General features: G+C 44.0%; 1 protein-coding gene across 1 annotated transcript in view; it reads right to left on the bottom strand.

Annotated features, from left to right (window-relative positions):
* The window catches only part of PHIP (PHIP subunit of CUL4-Ring ligase complex), a 286,169-nt gene that overhangs the window by 185,398 nt on the left and 77,241 nt on the right, over window positions 1–23,530 (bottom strand). Inside the window, 3 exon segments of the mRNA XM_082249792.1 lie at window positions 8,116–8,244; window positions 20,003–20,137; window positions 21,734–21,881. Coding sequence (XP_082105918.1) covers window positions 8,116–8,244; window positions 20,003–20,137; window positions 21,734–21,881 — 412 coding nt within the window.

Here is a 23,530-nt window from a genome sequence, read left to right on the forward strand (position 1 = left end):
TTTTTTTTTTTTTACACTGTCCTTTACAAAAAATTGTGATCGCTTTTATTCCTATTAAAAGGAACGTAAACTTCCTTTGTAATAGAAATAGGAATAGGAATAACAGGACCTCTTTAATGTGAGATCTGGGGTCAAAAAGACCTCTACATCTACATTAAAAAGCCAAAAAAAAGTCAGGGCTCTTACAGGCTATTGGGAGGAAGTGACGTATGACATCACTCCAGTCCCCCAAGGCCATAGTTGAGTGGGGGCCATTAGATTGTAAGCTCTTCTGAGCAAGGCCCTCTAAATCCTCTTGTATTTTATTGTATTGTATATGTACTGTCTCCCTCGAATATTGTAAAACGCTGCATAAATTGCTGGCGCTATAGAAATCCTTAATAATAATAATAATAATCTTGCCCTCACCCGACTTCCTGCCTGAGATGAGAGTGGACCGAATCGTTTTCCCCGCTACCAATGACTCCGGTAAGCGGGGAAAACGACCAGGAAGTGGCGGGAGGGGGGCACCTCTCCCGCCGCCCATAAAGGTGATCCTGCAGCGAATACGCCGCTGGGACCACCCTCATGTTAAAGTGGATCGCCCACCATTTAAAAAAATACCGGGGTTATTGCAGCTATCTGCTACTATATAACCCCGGTATTTAACGTCAAAGTACCGACGTAAATACACCGTGGGCAGTTCGTAAGTGGTTAATGGTCCTTTATGGTAACTTTACACCCTGAAAAATCCAGCCGTGTGTGCCCTTCATCTAAGACTAAAAACGCACTCAACAAATCCTTTAATTTTCTGTTTAACCACTTAGGGACCGGAAGGTTATACCCCCTTAATGACCAGGCCATTTTTTTGCAATAAGGCACTGCGTTACTTTAACTGACAATTGCGCGGTCCTGCAACGCTGTACCCAAATCAAATTGATGTACTTATTTCCCACAAATAGAGCTTTCTTTGGTGGCATTTCATCACCTTTGCGATTTTTATTTTTTGGGCTATAAACAAAAAAAGAGCAACAATTCTGAAAAAAAAAAACAAAAACAAAAACAAAAGAAAAACAATGTTTTTTACTTTCTGCTATAAAACATTCCTAATAAGAAAAAAAACTAAGATTTTTGTAAGATCTTACCGTAAAACCTTTCTCTGATGTCCATTGACAGAGGCAGCCTCATCTTTATGAGCTGTGTGGGTTATGCTGCCACCTGCCGGAGTAGTCTAGGCGGTACGTTAGTACAAAGTTTTTGAGCCTTCACAGGGAAAGGAGGAACCTGACCCAAGAATTAAAATCAATCCAAGATACAGTCCATACTACAGTTACGACTAACTCTAAGTCTGGTCTGACTGTAGTATGGACTGTATCTTGGATTTATTTTAATTCTTGGATTCAAATAAACAGATTTTAAACTTTGTACCTTCAAGTGGCAGTGTGGCTGCTTTTCTCTCTACACAACACCCTTGAGTGAATAAGACTGAACAACCGTCTGCCTGATCCATCTCGAAATGGTCTCAGCTAAACCCTTGCGAGGACGTCCATAAGGACAAAGAGTCCAATTTCCTAAAGGACTCAGTAACCGTCAAATAAACCCTTATCGCCCGAACCACATCCATAGTGCAAGGCAATTTCCTTGGGATGTTAAGGCTTAGGACATAAGGCAACACGATGTCTTCATTAAGGTGAAAATCCAACACCACCTTAGGGAGAAAAGACGGTTTTGGTCGGAGGACCACTTTATCCCTGTGGACCACCAAATAAGGTGAACAACAAGACAGCGCCACCAACTCAGAGACTCTGCGAGCAGAATAGCCACTAGAAAGGCAACCTTCTGTGACAAGGTAAACAGAGAAATCTCCCTGATATTCTCAAAGGGAGGCTTTTGAAAAACAGACAAAACCAGATTCTCAAAGGGAGGCTTTTGAAAAACAGACAAAACCAGATTGAGATCCCACGGAGGTAACGGAGATCTCCTCGGAGGAGCCAAATGACTCACCCCCTGGATGAAAGTGCGAATCAAGCTATTAGTTGCCAACGTACATTGGAAGTAGGGCTGCACGATATTGGAAAAAAAGTACATTGCAATATTTTTTTTTTCAACGATATATATATTGCGATATTGAGAGACCGTCAATCTAGTCGATTCAGTGCAGCCTTGTACCATATACATTACAGGGTTAATGTTACTGTAGGGTAGGGAAGTAGTGCAGCCTTCTGATTGTACAAGGGACACCTGGGACAGCCAGGGTTAATGTTACTGTAGGGATGGGATGAGTTTTGGAGCAGCCTTCTTCTGATTGTATATATACTGCACTGGGAGTCCGGGATAGCCAGGGTTAATGTTACTGTAGGGAAGGATGCTGGAAATGGATGGAAATCATAAAGTATTGCAGCAGGGCATGCAGGCAGCAGCACAGCCTTCTGATTGTAATTGCAGATACAGGGCAGGCCAGGGCTAATAATGGTATTGTACTCTCAGTGACAGTGTGGAATTGTGGATTATTCACAGTCTCACTCTCGGGACTCACAGTGGTGTTAGGAGCCGGTAGAAGAACACAGCCTGACAGTGACTCACTTGACATCCGTGCAGCCCACACGTTCAGTCTGGTGCCAGTTTTCTTTACCGACACAGCGAACCAATCACGCCGTGAGTAGCGGCACAGCGAACCAATCAGGTGTGCAGGCACGCGCGATTGATTAGCTGTGCAGCTGCTCACCGCTGAACGTGTAGGACAGATGTGTCAGCTGCAATCACTGCGAGTCCTCCTACACCCCCGAGTCCCGACTTCTCCCTGCCTAATGCCTAAACATCGTGTCTTCGACGATGTGAATATCGATCACGCCCGCAGAACGATAGTCGATATCACATCGACTATCGTTCAGCCCTAATTGGAATTAAACAGCCAAGGCCAACACCTGGCCCATGATAATACCCAACGACAAGTGCTGTTCAACCCCTTTTTGTAAAAAGGCCAAAACCCTAGCTATAGAAAACAAGTGATGGTGCAGGATGGAAGATCGGTCCTTGAGACAGTAGATCTACCTGCAGAGATAGTCTCCATGGAGGGTCTACAACCATTTGTACCAGGTCTGTGTATCAAGACCGCCGAGGCCAGTGTGGTGCCACCAGAACGAAATATGCCTTTCATCGCCACCTGGCAAAGAAACCTTGGCAGGAGTACGAGCGGAGGGAAGGCATAAATCAGGCGATGCTGGCTCCAAGGAGCCACCAGAGGATCCCGAAACCTGACCACAAACCGCTGAACTTTCCTGTTGAGGCAAGACGCAAACAGATCCACCTCCAGAGTCCCGCACCGGGCACAGAGGAGATGAAACACTTCCGGATGAAGGGACCATTCCCCTTGATCCAACATCTGCCGACTCAGGTAATACGCTTGCCAATTCTCCACCCCCGGAATTTGGACTGCGGAAAGAGTCGGGACGTGTTCCGTCCAAAACAGAATCTCAGCCACCGCCTTGGCTGCCAGGACACTCAAGGTGCCCCCTTGATAATTGATGTAAACCACAGCCGTGGCATTGTCCGACTGTATCTGAACCAGAGAGCCGTGTATCCGACCCATCCAGTGAAGCAGGCAGAGCTTGATCGCTCTCAGCTCCAGAATATTGATCAGCAAGGAAGACTCCTTTGTCGCCCAAGACCCCTGGGCACATAGCTTCCCCAGCACTCCATCCCAGCCTGACGTCTGTGGTGACCACTGTCCAAAACACCATCAGGAAGACCAGCTCTGGCACAGGGCAGGCGACCAGTGCCACCAAGAAAGAGCCGACTTTGTAAGACGGCTCAAGCAAATCTTCTGGTCCAATGACCAAGGATCTCTGTTCCATTTCACCAGAATCTCCTTTTGCAAAGGTCTCAAGTGAGACTGAGCAAACAGGACTGCTTCAAAGGTAGAAACCATCAGACCCAGGGCCCTAATGCAAGACCGCAAGGAGGACTGATCGGTCTCCATCAGCAACCTGACTGCTGCTTTTTGCAGCTTCTGAAATTTGTCCAGGGGGAGAAAGACAATTGCCAGTGCAGAGTCGAGAGTCAGTCCCAGATAAGTGACCCGTACTGATGGCGTTAGAGCAGATTTTTTTTTAAATTGATCGTCCACCCAAATTCTTGAAGGGTCTGAATCGTGATAGAGATATTGCCAACAGATCTGAGTGGGAGACTGCTAACAGGAGATCCTCCAGACATCCCACAATTGAGATGCCTCGCTGACGTAACAAGTCCAGTACAGGGGCCAGGACCTCGGTAAATACTCTGGGAGCCGAGGCGAGACCAAAAGATAATGCCACAAATTGAACGTGCTCCTCTGCCACCACAAGCGGAGGAATCGCTGGTGCCCCTCGAAAATGGGGACGTGGATATAGGCATCCTTGAGATCGATGGAAGCCAGAAAATCCCAGATTCAATGATGCCACCACTGACCAAATGGACTCCATTCAAAACTTCTGCACCCGCACAAAGCGGTTCAGAGCCTTGAGATCTAGAATTGGACACACCTTGTCCTCCTTTCTGGGCACCATGAACAGGTTTGAATAGAAACCTTGAGAGCGTTTCTGCTGAGGAACCTGCACAATCACCCCTTGAAGCCAGATCATCTTGCACAGCCTCCCGCAGATCCTTCAAACGCTCTGGAGACAGGCGAAGATTTGACTGAAAAAATCCTTGTCCCCAGGCCCGGGACCAGAATTCGATCTTGTACCCAGAACAAATCAGTTTGCGAACCAATAGTCCTGAATGAAGGAAGTCCTGGGTTCCTGGAAGAAGCGCAGACGTCCCCCCACCCCTGAGCCGGGTGAGGGCTGAAGAGGACTTGTCAGCAGCACCGGACTGACCGGCCTTTGGCTTGCCCCAATGCTTTTTTAGCCCCTCCAGAAGCTCTGTACGGCTTACCTTTTGCTTGCGCCACGGAGGCACGAAAGAACCGCATGTGAGCAGAAAAAGGGGGACTCCACTTAGTACGGAGAGTCTGACCCTTGGAGGATTGAGGAAGAAGAGTACTCTTCCGCCAGTCAAGCCCTTTATTAACTCATCGAATGAGTCGCCAAACAAATGCTCTACCAGAAAGGGGAGGTCAGCTAGGGCTTTCTTAGAAACTTGGTCAGCTGACCAGCTCTTCAGCCAAACCATGCATCTCAAGGCAATGCCCACGGCCGAAACCCTGGCCACCAGGGGAGCCGCATCCACAGACGCATCACACAGGAACACCAGAGCCTGGATCACTTGGTCCAACAGTTCCAGCTGTTCTGGAGGAACAATCTCTGGGTCCAAAGACTCCCGCAAACCCCTAATCCATTCCATCACCATCTGCGAGACTAAAACAGACACGAACACCGGTTTCAAAATGGAACCTGCCAACACGTAAAGATGGCGGGAAAGGGATTCCACCCGCCTGTTCACTGGATCCTTAAAAACTGGGGAATCTTTCACAGGATCCAGAGTAGATTTGTTTAATCTGGAGACAGGATGGTCCACTTTAGGTGGCACCGTCCAACGGTTGGAGGCCTTTTCAGCAAAAGGATACCGGTGTTTAAAGCATTTTGGCACAACTAACACGTGCTTTACGCGCCGCCATTGGTCATTCACAATATCGTTTAAAGTGTCGGGACAAGGGAAAACCTTGCCAGCTTTCTGAGACTTCTGGGAGCCAAAAGCCACCCGTGTCCCTGCCGGCATGGGCTCATCAGACAATTTTAAAGTGCCCCGTACTGAAATAATCAGGGCTTCCACTAAAGCATGTTACCGCGCTACGGCTTAAGAGGACAGGTCCTCTTCACCATCTGACTGCGAGGACAGCTACCCCTCAGCAAGGGGAGCATCCGGGGCAAGCTCATCATCCTCTGAATCAGAGGACAACTCCATAGACGGAGAAGGCAGCGGCCATTTTCGGCTATCAACCTTTTTCATGACTAAATCAACATTTGTCGCCAGGCTTTCCAGAGCTGCTGACATCACGGCCAGCGACTGCGATCCGGACTGTCCAGGAGTGGGTCTGAGGGTGAATTCACAGGTTGGGACTCCATATTGCAAGTTGCAAAAAACTGAGTATTGTCACTTTAAGAAGCGCAGATCGCGGTTCCCACCACCGATCGCATCGGTCTGCAGCGATCCCCTTTAAACGGAACAGCAGAGCGAGCAGGGTTATGTCCGCAGGGACTCCAGTACTGTACCACCTTATAGAAAAAGTCCTCCTGATCGTTCCAGCAGCATGTAGAAAGAGACAAGAAATAACCTTGGCCAACAGCAGGAAGCAGAGCACAGAAAGTGATCTCGCCTGAATGAAAGGTCACGTTGCTCAGTGCAGCACAAAGGCTACACAAACATGGTTGCCCATACAGTTGCAATAGGAAGCTCAGGGAAAATGGCTTCCCCATACAAGTCTATGGGGAAAAAATTACATTGCGGACACTTAAGATGGCGGCACCCACGGCGAGCAATGCACCAGAGACCGACATTATGAAGGCCTCAGGATCTGCAACAGGAACCAGCAAGCCCAAGTTACCATGCTCCCCCCCCTCCCCCCCCAGGCACCAAAGACACATAGCTCCCCTCAGGAACAGGGAAGGGAGGGGGAGGGGGGGTGTGGGAGAACAGACCAGACACCGGGCAGGCCAGGGGAATCTTTCAGGAGGTACAAATCCCATTATCCCAAGGAGAGTGCCCACATCCCCCCCAAGGCCAGCAGGGGCAAGTGGGGGACATTTACTCACCATACCATGGATCTGGTGGGCTCTGCTCCGGGCAGACTGCCTACCACCCAAAGTAGGGATGCTGCCAGCCGAGGGGTACGCTGTGACTCAGGGCGTTTAAGGTCGTCACGTCCCGGCGAGGCATCCGCTCGCAGGCTCATCCCCATCCGGAAAAGAGACACAGTCGTGGCTAGGCCTACTGCGGGACTATAACCTGCTCACGCTTGTAGGCAAGGCTGGGGGAACCATAAGGATCTATATTATCTAGTGCGAAGCCCCAGCCGGTATCGCTGCTTGTAGATCACCGGGAAATTCTTACCTGAACACTAGCTAGCAAGTGAGTAAAGAGAAATAAAAGAAAATATTCTGAAAAGAATACGAAAAAACTGAGACCGGAGTCCCAGCAGGAAACCTAGGTCCTACTCCTCTAGGCAAAAAAACGTATGTGCTGGGCTGTGTCTGAGGGGTTATGTCTGGAGGGACAGCCCCGTAGGCATGTATATGTAAAAACTTTGTACTAAGGTACTGCCTAGACTACTCCAGCAGGTGGCAGCAAACCCACACAGCTCATGAAGATGAGGCTGCGTCTGTCAATGGACGATAGAGAAATCACATTTTTTTTCATTTTAGGCCAATATGTATTCTGCTACATATTTTTGGTAAAATACATATATTTATTTTTTATTTTTACTAGTAATATCGGCGATCAGGATCAGGTGATTGCAGCGGACAGATCGGACACTTAACTGACACTTTTGACACTTTAGGGGGGACCAGTGACATTACTACAGTAATCAATGCTAAAAATATGCACAGCTTGCTGTACTGATGAAACTGACAGGGAAGAGGTTAACACCAGGGGAGATCAAAGGGTAAGGTGTGTCCCTAGGAGATGCTTTCTAACTGTGTGGGGGTTTTAATCACTAAATAAACACAGAGACTTGTGTTCTTAAAAAGGAGGAACACAGGATCCCTGTGTTCATCACTGACAGAACAGTGGTCTGCCTTATATACATCGGAAGACCACTGTTCTGTCTCCATGGGGAGCAATCGCGGGTGCCCAGCGGACATCGCACCCATCGGATCTGCCAATTGGCTCCCCCTGTCGCCAATCGGGGCGTGCGTGTGCCTCTGCTGTCTCACAAAACGACGTACAGGTACCTCGCTTCGCGGGACAGAGCCGAACTGCCGCAGTAAAAGTACTGTGGCTGGTCAGCAAGTGGTTAAAGAAAGGCAAATAACACTTGTGAAACTTCCAAATTAATGATAATTTAATCCTTGTATTAATAGGAGCAGAAGGGGAAGCTGGGACATCTATTTTTTTTATTTTTATTTTTTTACAAGGCTTGATCAATCATTACCTATTACTGAAATAACCATAAGTTAATTGGTTTCACTATATTAAGTTCTTGATTTTCAAGCTTACCTTGTCATATTTGCTACTAGAACCAAAGCCAAAAATCAGCAGATGACCATGTGAGTCTGTGCAAGCAAAGTGCTGACCGTCTGGAGAGCATTTACAGTCAAACACAGCTCCATGCCCTTGTCCTTCAATCTGTTAATACAATGACACATCTTAAGATTTTTAAAAGTTAGAGAACCATAGCTTAAATATTAGTCATCCATGCAATCAATATACCAGAGATTGAAACGCTATCCACAGCAAAAAAAAAACAAGACAACAGACACATAAAAGCCTTGGCAAAATGTCTTGAAAATGTTAATAAATAGAACACAAATAGAAAATACCAGGTCAATGTCAAAAATGGCAAAGAGAATTCCACTTTATATACAGATTTGTGCACAGAGCTGGGTTAAAGTGATTAAATGATCGCCTTGTAAAACAATCCATTCAGTTTACAAAAGAAATGAAAGGAAAAACATTTGTGTATAGATCTTAATGCTCCTATGAAGCTGTTCTCATGTCAGGGCAAGCCTGATCTTTGGAGGAGAACAGGCTGAGTTCCCAGTATAGCTAGAGAGCTGACCACGATGTGTTCTCCTGCTTAGTGTGGTCAGTTTTTAATAGGAAAGCAGAGGGACTGGCAGGAACACCAGGGATTTCACACAAAGAGAACAGGATACTTTCTCATACAAGTACATGGTATAGCAGGCACATATCAGGAATATGAAATACTGGGTTTACATATTCTTCAACCATTTGACCTCCGGAAGATCAACCCCCTTTTCTGACCGGCCATTTTTTGTGATACAGCACTGCGTTACTTTAACTGGCAATTGCGCGTCATGCAACGCTGTACCCAACATTTATGACTTTTCTTCCCCACAAATAGAGCTTTCTACAGGTGGTATTTTATCACCACTGCGTTTATATTTTGTGCTAAGAAAAAAAGGACAATTTTGAAAAACCAAACAATATTTTTTTCCATTATAGCAGTGGTTACCAGCGTGGAGGTGGCGAGACCGATGAGTTTTTGCCTGCTTGACCAACCCGTTTTTATTTAATGCCAAATACAAGAGATTTTAAAAGTGAGTGGTATATAACCACTTCTGGACCGGAAGGATTTACCCCTTAATGACCAGGCTATTTTTTACAATACGGCACTGCGTTACTTTGACACTTGCACGGTCATGTAACGCTGTACCCTTATATTTTTTTTTCCACAAATAGAGCTTTCTTTTGGTGGTATTTGATCACCTCTATGGTTTTTATTGTTTGTGCTATAAACAAAAAAAGCTGGGGGAAAAAAATTGGATTTTTTACTTTCCGCTATAAAACACAGCTAATAAGAAAAATCTAATCTTTTCATCATTTTAGGCCAATATGTATTTTGCTACATATTTTTGGTAAAAAAAAAAAAAACCACTAAGTGTATATTGATTGGTTTGCATAAAAAGTTATCGTGTCTACAAACTGGGGGAAAGATTTATGCCATTTTTGTTTTTTTATTTACTAGTAATGGCGGCGATCAGCGATTTTTAGTGGGACTGCGACATTGAAGCGGACAGAACGGACACCTGACACTTTGAGGGGACCAGTGACATTACTACAGTAATCAGTGCTAAAAATATACACAGTTACTGTACTAATAACACTGGTAGGGGAGGGGTAACACTAGGGGCGATCAAAGGGTTAAGTGTGTGCCAAGGGATGCTTTCTGTGTGGTGGACAGACTCACTAGATGAACACAGAGATTCGTGTTCCTAAACAGCAGGAACACAAGATCCCTGTGTTCATCTCACAGAACGGCAGTCTGCCATGTTTACATAGGCAGAGCGCCGTTCTGTCTCTCTGGGGAGCAATTGCAGGTGGCCGGTGGACCTGCCCCCACTGGCTACTGCACGAAAAGACATACAGGTACATCGTTTTGCACAATACAGCAGACTTGCCGCAGTATATGTACTGCTGTCGGTCGGCAAATGATTAAAACACATTTTTAATGGGAGGGATGCACTATTGGAAGCCTCTTTTCTCTCCAACACGTGATGAGAGGAGTTCTGCTGATGCGAGATGATGTTTCCAAGAAGAGGTTGATCTAACATTTAAGCTCTTCTGCCTTTTCATGACAATGAAAGGCAATCTGATCTGGCGAGTGCATTTTCAAAAAGAGACAGTTTCACTTGATCATGTTGGTGGTGGATTCAAGGTTTATTATTATTCTCACAGAAGTGTGATGATTTTCTGGATTTATTGACTTTAAAGATTTTTATCAAATTTGCACTGACTTTTTTGCATAGATTTGAATGTTTGATTTTTTATTTTTTTACTGTTTTTATGAACTTAAACAATGTTCATATGTGGTGTTATGCGCTACTGTGAAATTACATATTGGTTTGCTCACTAATGTTAATGTCACATTTTATGGTAATTTTATTTTTTAAGTAGCTGCACATATTTCAATAGTATCATAGGCGATTACAAAGGTTTAGCACAGTAAAAGACATTGTTTTCAATATTTTTTACTTTTTCATCAGTGCTAGAAAAATATGCACCGTCACTGCAATAATGACTCTGGCTGGGAAGGGGTTAAACATCTAGGGTGATCAAAGGGTTAACTGTGTGCCTAGTTAGTGCTTTTGTGTACCATGTTTAACTAAGTGAAGAGATGGAACACAAAATCCATCCCCTCCTCCCCTTCAGAACGGAGATCTGCCTGGTTTACATACTTTACAGTGTTTTATTATCTATCGGCAGCTGCCAGCAGACACCCAGTGCCCAGCAACCGTAGGTCAGCTTCTGCTGTGAATAATCACAGCAGAAGCAGCGCGCCGCCTGCAGATGGAAATAAACAATCACACAGATAGATAGATAGATAGATAATTCTGCACAGGAGAGCCACACAGCAGTAAAATTGCTATCAGGCGGTCTTTAAGTGGTTAAAGACTTGGCATGTTTAGGTAATAGTATCTTAATGCAAACAACTTTCGATTTTGGGGCTAACTGCAGACAATGTAAAATGCATACTTTCTGATAAATCACATCTTTACATACTGTGATTGAGATCAAAACCATTCAGTCACTATTGTATGAAACAAAAGTTTTTGCATTCAGTGCACATAAGCATCATCATCTCAGTGCATTTGTTTTAAATCATTTACATGTTAACTAATCAGACTAGAAAATTGTCGTGGAGCATGTGTGGAAAATGGATAGGGGTGAAACAAAAAAAAAAAAATTAAAAGTCAACAGCTAAAAAAACTGTAGTTGCTGACTTTTAATAAACAGGCCCCCACCTCTCTGAAGATCCAGCACCATCCTCACCGGAACCGTTTTTTCACCAGTCTTCAGGTCCCCTGCGTCAGCATGCTAAAGCGGTATTAACGGCTTTAAGACAGGCCTTTTTCTGACATTTGTTGTTTACAAGTAAAAATTTTTTTTTTTTGCTAGAAAATTACTTAGAACACCCCACCCCAAACATTATTATATATATATATATATATATACACACACACACACACACACACACACACACACTCATATACACACAGATATACATACATAGACACACAGTATTTCACAAAAGTGAGTACATCCTTCACCTTTTTTTGTAAATATTTTATTATACCTTTTCATGTGACAACACTGAAGTAATGACACTTTGCCACAATGTAAAGTAGTGAGTGTACGGCTTGTATAACGGCTTGTATAACAGTGTAAGTTTACTGTCCTCTCAAAATAACTCAACACACAGCCATTAATGTCTAAACCGCTGGCAATAAAAGTGAGTACACCCCTAAGTGAAAATGTCCAAATTGGGCCCAAAGTGTTGAAACTTTGTGGAGCCCCATTGTTTTCCAGCACTGCCTTAACCCTAATGGGCATTGAGTTCACCAGAGCTTTACAGGATGCCACTGGAGTCCTCTTCCACTCCTCCATGATGACATCACGGAGCTGGTGGATGTTAGAGACCTTGCACTTCTCCACCTTCCGATTGCGGATGCCCCACAGATGCTCAATAGGGTTTAGGTCTGGAGACTATGGATGATCGACCATCGGTTCGACCCGAACATTGGGTGTTCGAAATTCGGCCGAATTCCGAACTTTTTGCGGTAAAAGTTCGGAATTCGGGTCACCCGAACCGCCCAAAATGCAATGGGACAGGAAGTGGGCTTTAAAAGCCCGTGATTGGGCCAGAAACTTCAGAAAAAGCCAATGAGGGGACAGGAGTCTGCTAGGAACGTGATTGGAGTGACTACGGGGACCAGAGGCCAATCAGGAGTGAATACGTCCCCCAGTATATAACATAGCCCCACCTAACCTCTAGCACTGTAATATAGAAGCTTTGGAAGAGACTGGAAGCATTTGCGTTTCTCCTGCTGTGTTAAACAACGTTGCTGCATAGCCGATTGCTTGTAAAGCTCCATATCAGCAGAAGAGCAGTCAGCTTACAGAAAGATTGTCAGTGTAGTTAGAAATACAGCGATTGTGCTGTTTGAGTTAAGAAAAAAAAAAAATTCAAGGGACAGTGTCAGTTAGAAATTATCTTCTGCTGTATGGAGCTGTTCTTTTAGTGTGAGGAAAGGGATATGCAGTGTAGTTAGGGTACTATATACCACTATAGTTAGATTCAATAATCTAGTTTTTGTAGGGATAGTTTTAAGTGTCAGGGTTCCGTCTAGTGAGCATGTTGCACTGCCGATATATCTACAGCAGGTATATGTGCTTGCTAGTCAGCTATTGTGCAAAATACATTTCAGCGATACACACATCTGCTGTATTTAGCGACAACTTTGTGTCGCATAGCAGCGTGCGTCTTGGAGGTGATTTTCACATCGCACAGTTGATAAAGCCTCAGTGAAAAGTTAACGCCTGTTCTTGTTGTAAGGGTTAAGTCCACTGCAAAAGGCTTTGCTATTCTGCGTCACACACGTCTGCTTTATTTAGCGACAACTTTGGGTCGCATAGCAGTATCATCGTCATCATCAGCAACTACAGTGACCCAGGCAGAGAAAAGTGGTCCGTCTTCTGCAGTTGGCAGAGCAAAGAAAGATGAGTCCATGTCCACCTCAAGTCCTCCCTTAGACCCAACTTCAGACATGGCAGAGGAGTCAGATGAGCTGTTTGACCAGTGTCAGCCATCTACTCCTGCCTGATGCTCAGTCCTTTATGGAGTCTGATGTTGGGTCTGAGGTTCAGGAGGAGGCAGAGCAAGCAAGAGGGGAGAGCAGACGGCCCACTCCATCTAAGGCCGCAACTGTTGTCTCCTGGCCCACTATACAAACCTCTCCTTGCTGGGCCTTTTTTGAGACATCTCATGCAGATCGAACAATTGCGATCTGCAAAATTTGTCATAAGGGAATAAAACGTGACACATGGACTCATCTTTATTTGCTCTGCCAACTGCAGAAGACTGACCACTTTTCTCTGGCTGGATCACTGTATTTGCAGATGATGACGATGATGAAGATGTCCACCCTTGCCTCTATACACCCTAGAAGCTGTGCCCCTTTCCGCAGCAGGGCCACGTGTGCCTTTCCTTGGTCTACCTGACATAGTTGTCACTGAGGCTTTATCAACTGTGCGATGTGAAAATCACCTGCAAGACGCACACGGCTATGCGACCAAAAGTTGTCCCTAAATAAAGCAGATGTGTGCGACGCATTTTTGAAGGTTTGGCATGCTATAATTCTGGTTCTGGACATGCTACAGAGCTGAAACTTCACAGGTACACTTTTTAGACCAACCAGACACTAAATCCAAAGAAAACTTTTTTTTTCAATAATTGGCTATCAAAAAATGACAATTTTTAAGAACTTTTTTTTTGCCCGATTTATAGTCCCTGGGGCATGACCCAGAACCCTAGGCACTTTTTAGGGGCATTTATTAGGTTTTAGGGCTTTAAAATAGTGTTTTTTGATTCCCGAAGTTCGGGTCCCATTGATTTCAATGGGGTCCGGGAATCTGAACCGAACCTTCGGGAAATTCGGGTGTTCTGGTCGAACCAAACTTTTCAAAAGTTCGATCATCCCTACTGGAGACATGCTTAGCCAGTCCATCACCTTTACCCTCAGCTTCTTTAGCAAGGCAGTGGTCATCTTAGAGGTGTGTTTGGAGTCATTATGTTGGAATATTGCCCTGCGGCCCAGTCTCATGTTCTGCCTCAGTAGGTCACAGTACACGTTGGCATACAGGGTTCCCTTAATGAACTGTAGCTCCCTAGTTCCGGCAGCACTCACGCCACCCCAGACCATGACACCCCCACCACCATACTTGACTAAGTAGGACACACTTGTCTTTGTACTCCCCACCTTGTTGCCACCACAGACGCTTGACACCATCTGAACCAAATAAGTTTATCTTGGTCTCATCAGACCACAAGACATGGTTCCAGTAATCCATGTCCTTAGTCTGCTTATCTTGGCTTGTCTTTGGGCTTTCTTGTGCATCGTTTTTAGAAGTGGCTTCCTTCTAGGACGACAGCCAATTTGCTGTAGCGTGCAGCGTAAAGCCTGAGCGCAGACAGGCTGACTTCCCAGCCCTTCAACCTCTGCAGCGATGCTGGCAGCACTCATATGTCTATTTCCCAAAGACAACCTCTGGATATGACGCCGAGCACGTGCACTCAACTTCTTTGGTGTACGGTGGCAAGGCCTGTTCTGAGTGAACCTGTCCTGGCAAACCGCTGTATGGTCTTGGCCATCGTGCTGCAGCTCAGTTTCAGGGTCTTGGCAATCTTTTTCTAGCGCAACAATTCTTTTTTTCAGATCCTCAGTTATTTGCCATAAGGTGCCATGTTGAACTTCCAGTGACCAGTATGAGAGAGAGAGCGAGAACACCAAAATTTAACACACCTGCTCCCCATTCACACCTGAGACCGTGTAACACAAATGAGTCACATGACACCGGGGAGGGAAAAGGGCAAATTGGGCCCAATTTGGACATTGTCACTTAGGGGAGTACTCACTTTTGAGTTTTTTTTTTTAGGGGACACCAAATTCACACTTATACAAGCTGTACACTCACTACTTTACATTGTAGCAAAGTGTCATTTCTACAGCGTTGTCACATGAAAAGATAATAGAAAATTTACAAAAAAGTGAGGGGTGTACTCACTTTTGTGGAGATAGTGTGTATATATGTATATTTGCAGGGATCCTAGAGAGTAAAATGGCGGTCGTTGCAATATTTTATGTCACACTGTATTTGTGCATCGGTTTTGCAAAGTATTTTTTTTTTTTTAAATCCACTTTAATTAATTAAAATAAAAAAAACACAATAGTTACCCCAATTGTTTTGTATAATCTAAAAGATGATGCTACGCTGAGTAGATACCCAATATGTCATGCTTTAAAGTTGCGTACGCTCGTGGAATGGCGACAAACTATGGTACTTAAAAATCTCTATAGGCTACGCTTAAAAAATTTTTCGCAGTTACCCGCTTAGAGTTCGAGCTTTTGCACTAGAATTATTGCTCTCACTCCAACGATCGCAGCGACACCTCACGTGTGCTTTGAACACCATTTACATATGTGGGCAAGACTTACGTATGCGTTCCCTTCTGCGCGCCAACACGGAGGGATGGAGCGCTTTAAAAAAAAATTAAAATTCTCTTCTATTCCTATTACAACGTTCATTGATGGACACAGCGCCTAATCTTCATAACCAATGGTTATACTACCCCCTACAGGAGTAGAACTCTAGGCAAAAAAAAGTATCTGGCTACACCTATGGGCAGTCCCAGGGGGTGTACTCCCTCTCTCTGTTATAGGTACAATCACAACTCCACTAAGGGGTGGGTGCTGTGTCCGTCAATGAACATCAGAGAAATGGATTTTACGATAAGTCAAAAATCCCATTTTCTCTATCGGTCATTGATGGACACAGCTCCTGATTTTTTTAACTATTGGGACATCCAAGAAAAAAGTGGTACACATAAGGGGTGGGAACAGCAAAAAAATTCCCAAGGCTAAACAGTAGCCAAACAGGCAAAAGGAGCTCAACCAAAACAACTGGAGCCCACCTGAAAAAAAAAAAAAAACAATACACCCTAAAAGAGGATCAGGTCCTCTAAAACTCGAAAAAGATTGTAGTAGATGGGGCCATTAAGTTAGACCTGAAACGGCACCAACATTCCTGAGTAAATGAACAAACAGGAATTATGGGACTTTATAGGTGCCTGAATACTGCAACCCAATGTATACAGCAAAACAAACTAGACTATATTAAAATGGATTCATTTTTATTAGATATCAAAAAAAAATTTAATAAAAAGGTTTATACAAAAAGGTAAAGTGCTGAATGAAGACATATTACGCATATTGGTCTATTACACTTTGCAAACTTTTGACCGGTTTTGCCGGAAAGGCTTCTTCAGAAAAGTAAGCGTAAATATAGATTCCACTAATAGATGAACATACACAGTCAGTATAGTTAATTTAACAGATTAAAAAACATTGTCACATCAACACTTGTTATACACACTAATTAATAATGCCAATACAAACTGATGCCAAATGCTCCGCAAACTCTAAAGAGATGGAAAAGGAATGGTCCTTGTCATTGCAATATATGCTCCACTCCACAAGTATGGACCATTCCTTTTCCATCTCTTTAGAGTTTGCGGAGTATTTGGCATCAGATTGTATTGGCACTATTCATCAGTGTGTATAACAAGTGTTGATGTGAGAATGTTTTTTAATCTGTTAAATTAACTATACTGACTGTATGTTCATCTATTAGTGGAATCTATATTTACGATTACTTTTCTGAAAACGCCTTTCTGGCAAAACCGGTCAAAAAAGTTTGCTAAGCGTAATACGTCTTCATTACGCACTTTTTTTACCTTTTGTATAAACCTTTTTATTAAAAAAAAAAAACTTGATATCTAATAAAAATTAATCCATTTTAATATAGTCTAGTTTGTTTTGCTGTATACATTGGGTTGCAATATTCAGGCACCTATAAAGTCCCACAATTCCCGTGTTTTTTGTTCCTCTAAAACCTGCAAAACCTTGCAGGCAAAAGAAGCATCAGCAGATGCCAACACATCCAATTTACAGAACTTTGTGAAAGTGTGCACCTATGATCATGCAAACCTGTGTCACTGACACTGGTTGACAGAAGGCCCAGGAGACACCAAGTGCCCGAGTAGAGTGCGCCTTGACAGGGAAAGGAGGAACCTGACCCCTGATGGAAAAGGCCTGAATAACAGTGTGTCTGATCCATCTACAAATGGTCGCAGAGGAAGCGGACAACCCTTTCCGAGGCCCATCCATGAGCATAAATAGTGAGTCTAACTTCCTAAAAGACTCCGTAGCTGACAGGTACACCCTAATTGCCCAAACCAAAGCAAAGGCATGCAAGGCAATTTCCTTTGGATGTTTTGGCCTGGGACACAGGGAAGGCAACACAATGTCTTCATTCAAATGAAAAATCAGAGACAACCTTTAGGAGGAATGACCAACAGAGGCGAAGAACAATCTTTTCTCTATGAATCACCAGGTAAGGTAAACGACCGGATAAGGACGACAGTTCTGACACCCGGTGCAAAGAGGTGATAGCCACCAAAAAAGCCACCTTCTGAGACAGCGTAAGCCAGAGAATCTTCCAAATATTCTCAAAGGGAGGCTTCTGGAGGACCGAAAGCATCATATTGAGATCCCAAGGCGGCAATGGAGACCGCACTGGAGGAACCAAATGTTGGACACCCTGAAGAAAGGTACGCACCAGGGAGTGTGTGGCTAAGGCTCGTTGCAAAAAGAATGACAAAGCAGACACCTGGGCCCTTGAGGGTACCCAAGGCCAATTTCTGTTCAACCCCCCGTTGAAGGAAGGTCAAGATCCGAGCCACCTAGAAGGAGCGAGGATGAACCTCAAGAGACTCACACCGCGCAAATGTACGTCTTCCATGTACGATGGTAGATCTTCCTAGAAGATTTCCTAGCTTTAACAGCATTGGAATCACAGACTCAGATAAACCTTTAGCCTTCAGCACCTGGCGTTCAACAGCCAAGCCGTCAAAGCCAGTGACTGTAAAGCAGGATGGTGGAAGATTGGTCCTTGGGAAAGCAGATCCTCCCTGAGAGGAAGCTTCCAAGGAACGTCAGCGACCAGCCGAACCAGATCGGCGTGCCAAGCAAGAGGAATCCAGTCCGGAGCCACTAAGATAACCGGAATCCCTTCTGCCTCGATCCTGCATAGAAGTCTTGGCAGAAGCTTGAGAGGAGGGAAGTCGTAAATCAGACGATACGGACCCCACGGGGCCATCAGCACGTCTGTGGCTTCCGCCAGAGGATCCCGTGACCAAGCCACAAACCTCTGCACTTTTCAGTTGAGCCGAGACGCCAACAGATCCACCTCAGGATGCCTCAACAGACACATAACTTATTAAATACCTCCGGATGAAGGGACCACTCCCCTTGGTCCAACACCTGCCGACTGAAATAATCCGCATGCCAGTTTTCTACCACGGGAATGTGTATGTCGGAGAGGGCTGGAACGAACCGTTTTGCCAACCTTAGAATGCCGGCTACCTCCAGAGCCGCCAAGACACTTCTTGTGCCCCCCTGGTGATTGACATAAGAAACGGCCGTGGCATTGTCCGATTAAATGTGCACTAGACATCCCTGAAGACGATCCGTCCAATGGTCCAGACATAGTCTGATCGCTCGGAGTTCCAAGACATTAATCGGTAGTCTGGACTCTTCCAGTGTCCCGATCCCCTGAACCAAATTATTTCCAAGGACGCCTCCACAGCCGGACAGGCTGGCATCCGTGGTGACAACTGTCCAATACAAGAGGGGGAAGGATTTGCCCAGACGAAGCGCCAAAGAACTAAGCCACCATATCAGGGACTCCTTCGTTCCACCGACTCAGCCAGGTCTGATTGTCCAGAGATTGTGTCTTTGTCTTTCCCATCTGACCAGAATCTCCCTTTGCAGGGACCTGGTATGGAACTGTGCAAACAGAACCGCCTCAAAGGGAGACACCATCAGGCCCAGTACCCGCATGCAAGTCCAGAGGGATGACAATCTGCTGGACAGCAGGAAACTAATTGCAGTCTGCAATTCCTGTCCAGAGGAAGGAGCACTCTGGCTAAGGCCAAGTCCAGAGTCAGACCCAGATAGTCCAGCTTTGTGGACGGAACCAGAGCAGACTTCTGAAAATTCAAAATCCAGCCAAACTGGTGATTTTCAGGTTTTCCACCAGAGCAGTAGGAGAGTGAGACTCCGCTTGCAGAAGGAGGTCGCCCAAGTAGCTGAGTACCGCAATCCCCCGTTGTCGTAACAATGCCAGCAAAGGGGCTAACACTTTTGAGAAGACCCGAGGAGCAGAGGTGAGCCCAAAGGGTAACACAACAAACTTATAATGCTCCTCTCCCACAGCAAAGCAAAGCAGAGAAAGCGCTGGTGACTGCCACATATTGTAATGTGAAAGTAAGCATCCTTGATGTCGATTTCTATCCAAAAAGAAAAAAAAAAATTGCCAGGGCCAGAGATCCCAGCAAAAAACTAGGTCCTTACTCCTGACTAGGCAGAAAAAAAACTAACTATAGCAGAGAGAGGGAATATACCCCCCTGGGACTGCCCATAGGCATAGCCAGACTTTTTCTGCCTAGTGGCCTGCTCCTGTAGGGGGCAGTGTATCCCAATGGTTAAGATCAGGAGCGGTGGCTGTCAATGAATGAAAGACAAATAAATATTCCAAAAAATGACAAAGGAAGGGAGGATGGAAGAAGAGCGGAACTTCCCCCCTTTTGGGTAAAGTTCTGCTTTGATCTAGGCAAGGAATGGTCATAAGTAAAACTATATAAAGCTATGGTACATTCACTTTTGTTTATTTCTACAAATTTACGCAAATCAATCACGTATGGTCATGGTCTACAGGTGTTACTTGTCTAAGGAAAGCTTACCATGTTAAAATAAGAACGGATTTTAACCCCTCGAGCCAGGTCCCATACTATGACATTGCCATCATGACCTGCAGAAAACAACACTCTTGGATCAAAGGGATGGGATTCCAGTACAAAAACTTCATCTTCATGACCCTTTAAAAAAAAAAAAAAAAAAAAGTGAAAAAAAAAAAAAAACTTGTATATGGCAAATGATGTAAGACCCCATTTCACACTGCCGCGACCAGAAAGTCGCCTCATAAGGGGCGACTTGTTAGCGCGACTTCCAGCTCGACTTCTACGATAGACGACTTTGTATTTGGCCAATCAGAATATGATGGTTCTGGGTCATGCTTAATTACACAAAAAAAAGTTCTTAAAAATTGTCGTTTTTGATAGAGACACAATTATTGAAAAAATTATTGAAAAAAAAAAAAGAGATTTCTTTGGATTTAGTGTCTGTGGGGTCTAAAAAGTGTACCTGTGAAGTTTCAGGTCTGTAGCATGTCCAGAACCAGAAAAAAAGATAATTTTTCTTAGAATTTTTAGTAGCACAAGAATGGGGCTCCTCTCCTTTCACACCTGGGCGTTTTTGTTGCAGGCGTTTATCGGGCATTTTTTGGGCGTCTTTGGAGGCAGGCATGACATCTGAACTTCTGTGTAGGGGTATATATACACACACACACACATAGGTGTGAAAGGAGCGGAACCCCATCCCTGCGCTAATGAAATTATTTGAAGTGATGGGGTTCCGCTCCTTTCACACCTATATGTGTGTGTATATATATATATATGTATATGTATATATGTATATATATATATATATATATATATATATATATATATATATATATATATATATATATATATATATATATATATATGTGTGTGTGTGTGTGTGTGTGTGTGTGTGTGTGTGTGTGTGTATACCCCTATACAGAAGTTCAGATGTCATGCCTGCCTCCAAAGACGCCCAAAAAATGCCCAATAAATGCCTGCAACAAAAACGCCCAGGTGTGAAAGGAGCGGAGCCCCATCCCTGCGCAACTAAAAATTCTAAGAAAAACTATCTGTTTTTTCTGGTTCAGGACCATTTTAATGGAAGGTCGGATCACAAGTCGCTTCAAATAAGATAAGGATCTGACTTGGAGGCGACTCCCATTGAACTCTATTGGGACAAGTCGGACTACAAGTCGCCTCAAAGTAGTACAGGACCCTTTTCTGAAGTTGGAGCGACTTCAGTAGTGCCAATTAAGATGGCTCTCATTGATTTACATTGCTTTTGTTATGTCAAGCGACTTGGGGCAACTTGAGGGCACACAAGTCGCGGCAGTGTGAATGGACTCTCAAATGAAAAATAAAAAACTAACAATATTGTACAGTTTATTTTCTTTTAAGAAATCAAAGCAATTTTTACTTGACAAGCCTAACATTGTCCAAACTATGCAGAGAGGTCTGGAGAGAGGTAAGGAGAAACCAAAGTCTCACATCGCATCACAATATGGGAGTCAAGAAGGCTGGATAAGGGTAATATGGATAGCAAAGAAACAGAGAGGGTGATGCTTAAACAGGTAAAGGGAAGAGAGAAAGGCAATTAAGGAGTTTATATACCACCAGGTGTAAACGAAGAGTGAAAAACTAGTGCAAGGTAGGAAAGATCCATAGGGGCGAATGTAACCTGCCATTTATACTGCCAATCTAAATCTAGATTTGCATTTTAAAACTGGTTGATAACTTTGCTCTGCTTCTTACCATAAGGATATGGATGAGTTGTCCAGTGTTTGAGTTCCAAACTTTTAAAGTCATGTTGCTGACTGCAGTGATCACAGAATTATCATGACGGTCCCAAGCCACCATGGTAACTTTAAGTTTTGTTGTCTTGTCTTCCACACCTTGTGCGCTTTACCAGCAAGTAATAAAAGGAAACTATTTAGACTTTGCCAAATCATAATCAACACATGCTAACAAAAGACAAATGTGCATTTCCCCATTTACATGTAAAGGATCAAAAGTGCAGAAGACACCTAGATGTTTGTTTGTTCTAAAAGAAACCTGTGCTGAAGAAAAATGAAAAGACTGCCCTTTTTCATCCAGAAATGCTAGTTAGTTTAATCTAGGCTGTTCTTCTGATTCAATAGCTTCAGTAATTCAAAAGCACCTGAACTGGAAAAATATGCAGGTCAGGAGTTTAGAAATCACCCTGACTTTGCTTACGAATTTGTGAATTCACTTACAAAAATACCATCAAGAAACATCTTGTTTATTCAATACATAAAAAATATACTAGCTTTGAGACGTTAAAATGGACAACAAATCTACAAATAGCTACCAAGCAATATTGGCCACTGAACTAGAGCAGTGGGCAATCCAATGTGTACCAGATTTGGATGTACTTGTCATTTTTTTTGGGAGAGGGGGTTTAAGTAAAACACAGACAAGAAAACCAATAAGGTACTGTTGTGTTATCCACGCAGGGGCGCAAAATAAATGACATAAATGGAATGTTCACATAAGCATGATTATCATAAATATAATGGTAATGCAACTTTGAGGTGAGTTTATACATAAAAAAAAAACTAACTTTAGAAGGACAAGCATATAGAAAACATAGCATGTGTCATCGATTGGGTAAAAAGCAAGGATAAAAGAAAGAAAATAAAACATAAAAATAGGCTCTATTAATGCTTAAAATCACATAGGCACCAAAACCACAGATGCATCCTATCAAGAGGAGGCAGTGAAGGGATCCACCAACCTCTTGGACCATATTTTATTGTATTTGGTTTGGTATCCACGAATACTACAAGTATCCTTATAAAGTGGGAGATGATTGATTATTAGCTGCTTCCAAAAGGAAATAGAAGGGGAAGGCCAATTCTTCCAAAGTAAGGCAATTGCCTCCCTGGCCCTAGTCGGGATGAGGTTATCCACCAGGTCCAACAGGCAGACATCTATTGCCAGAGGAACCGGGGTCAACACAAGTGCGTTAATGACAGATAATACATCCTTCCAGAACTCCACAATACGGGGACAGGTCCAGAACATGTAAGTGAAATCACCCAGAGCTTGGACACATCTCCAGCACTCTAGAGAATGAGATGTATTCATCTTAAGTCTGAAGGAGTATAGTAAGCTCTATGCACTATTTTGAATTGGATCATTCTATCATGCAAGGAAACCAATGTCCAGAACGGGAGGTCCTAGACGCCATCATCATCTAATTGTTGAACATCCTGTTGCCAACAGGCCCTCAAGGAGTCCAGAGGGGCAGGGACGTCAAGGACAAATGGGCACAGATGTGAGAAGTACGTTTTTATCAGTCTGTTCTGAGTTTCCACTGCTGGTGTTGGATGGGGGTGCTGTAAAATTGACAACTGAATGCGTGGGAGAGCTGTAAATAGTTAAAAATGGTATGGTGGGTGTGGTTGGGGGTGGGATACAATAAACTAAATTATATTTAGTCCATTTACCTCGGTCAGGCAATGTATATAAAATGGGGCAAGAAAGAATTCTTCCAAAGAGGTGCTTTGGAGACACTGCTGCAGCAGA

Source organism: Pelophylax lessonae (assembly GCF_965119305.1).
Source record: "Pelophylax lessonae genome assembly, chromosome: 3".
Lineage (NCBI taxonomy): Eukaryota > Metazoa > Chordata > Amphibia > Anura > Ranidae > Pelophylax > Pelophylax lessonae.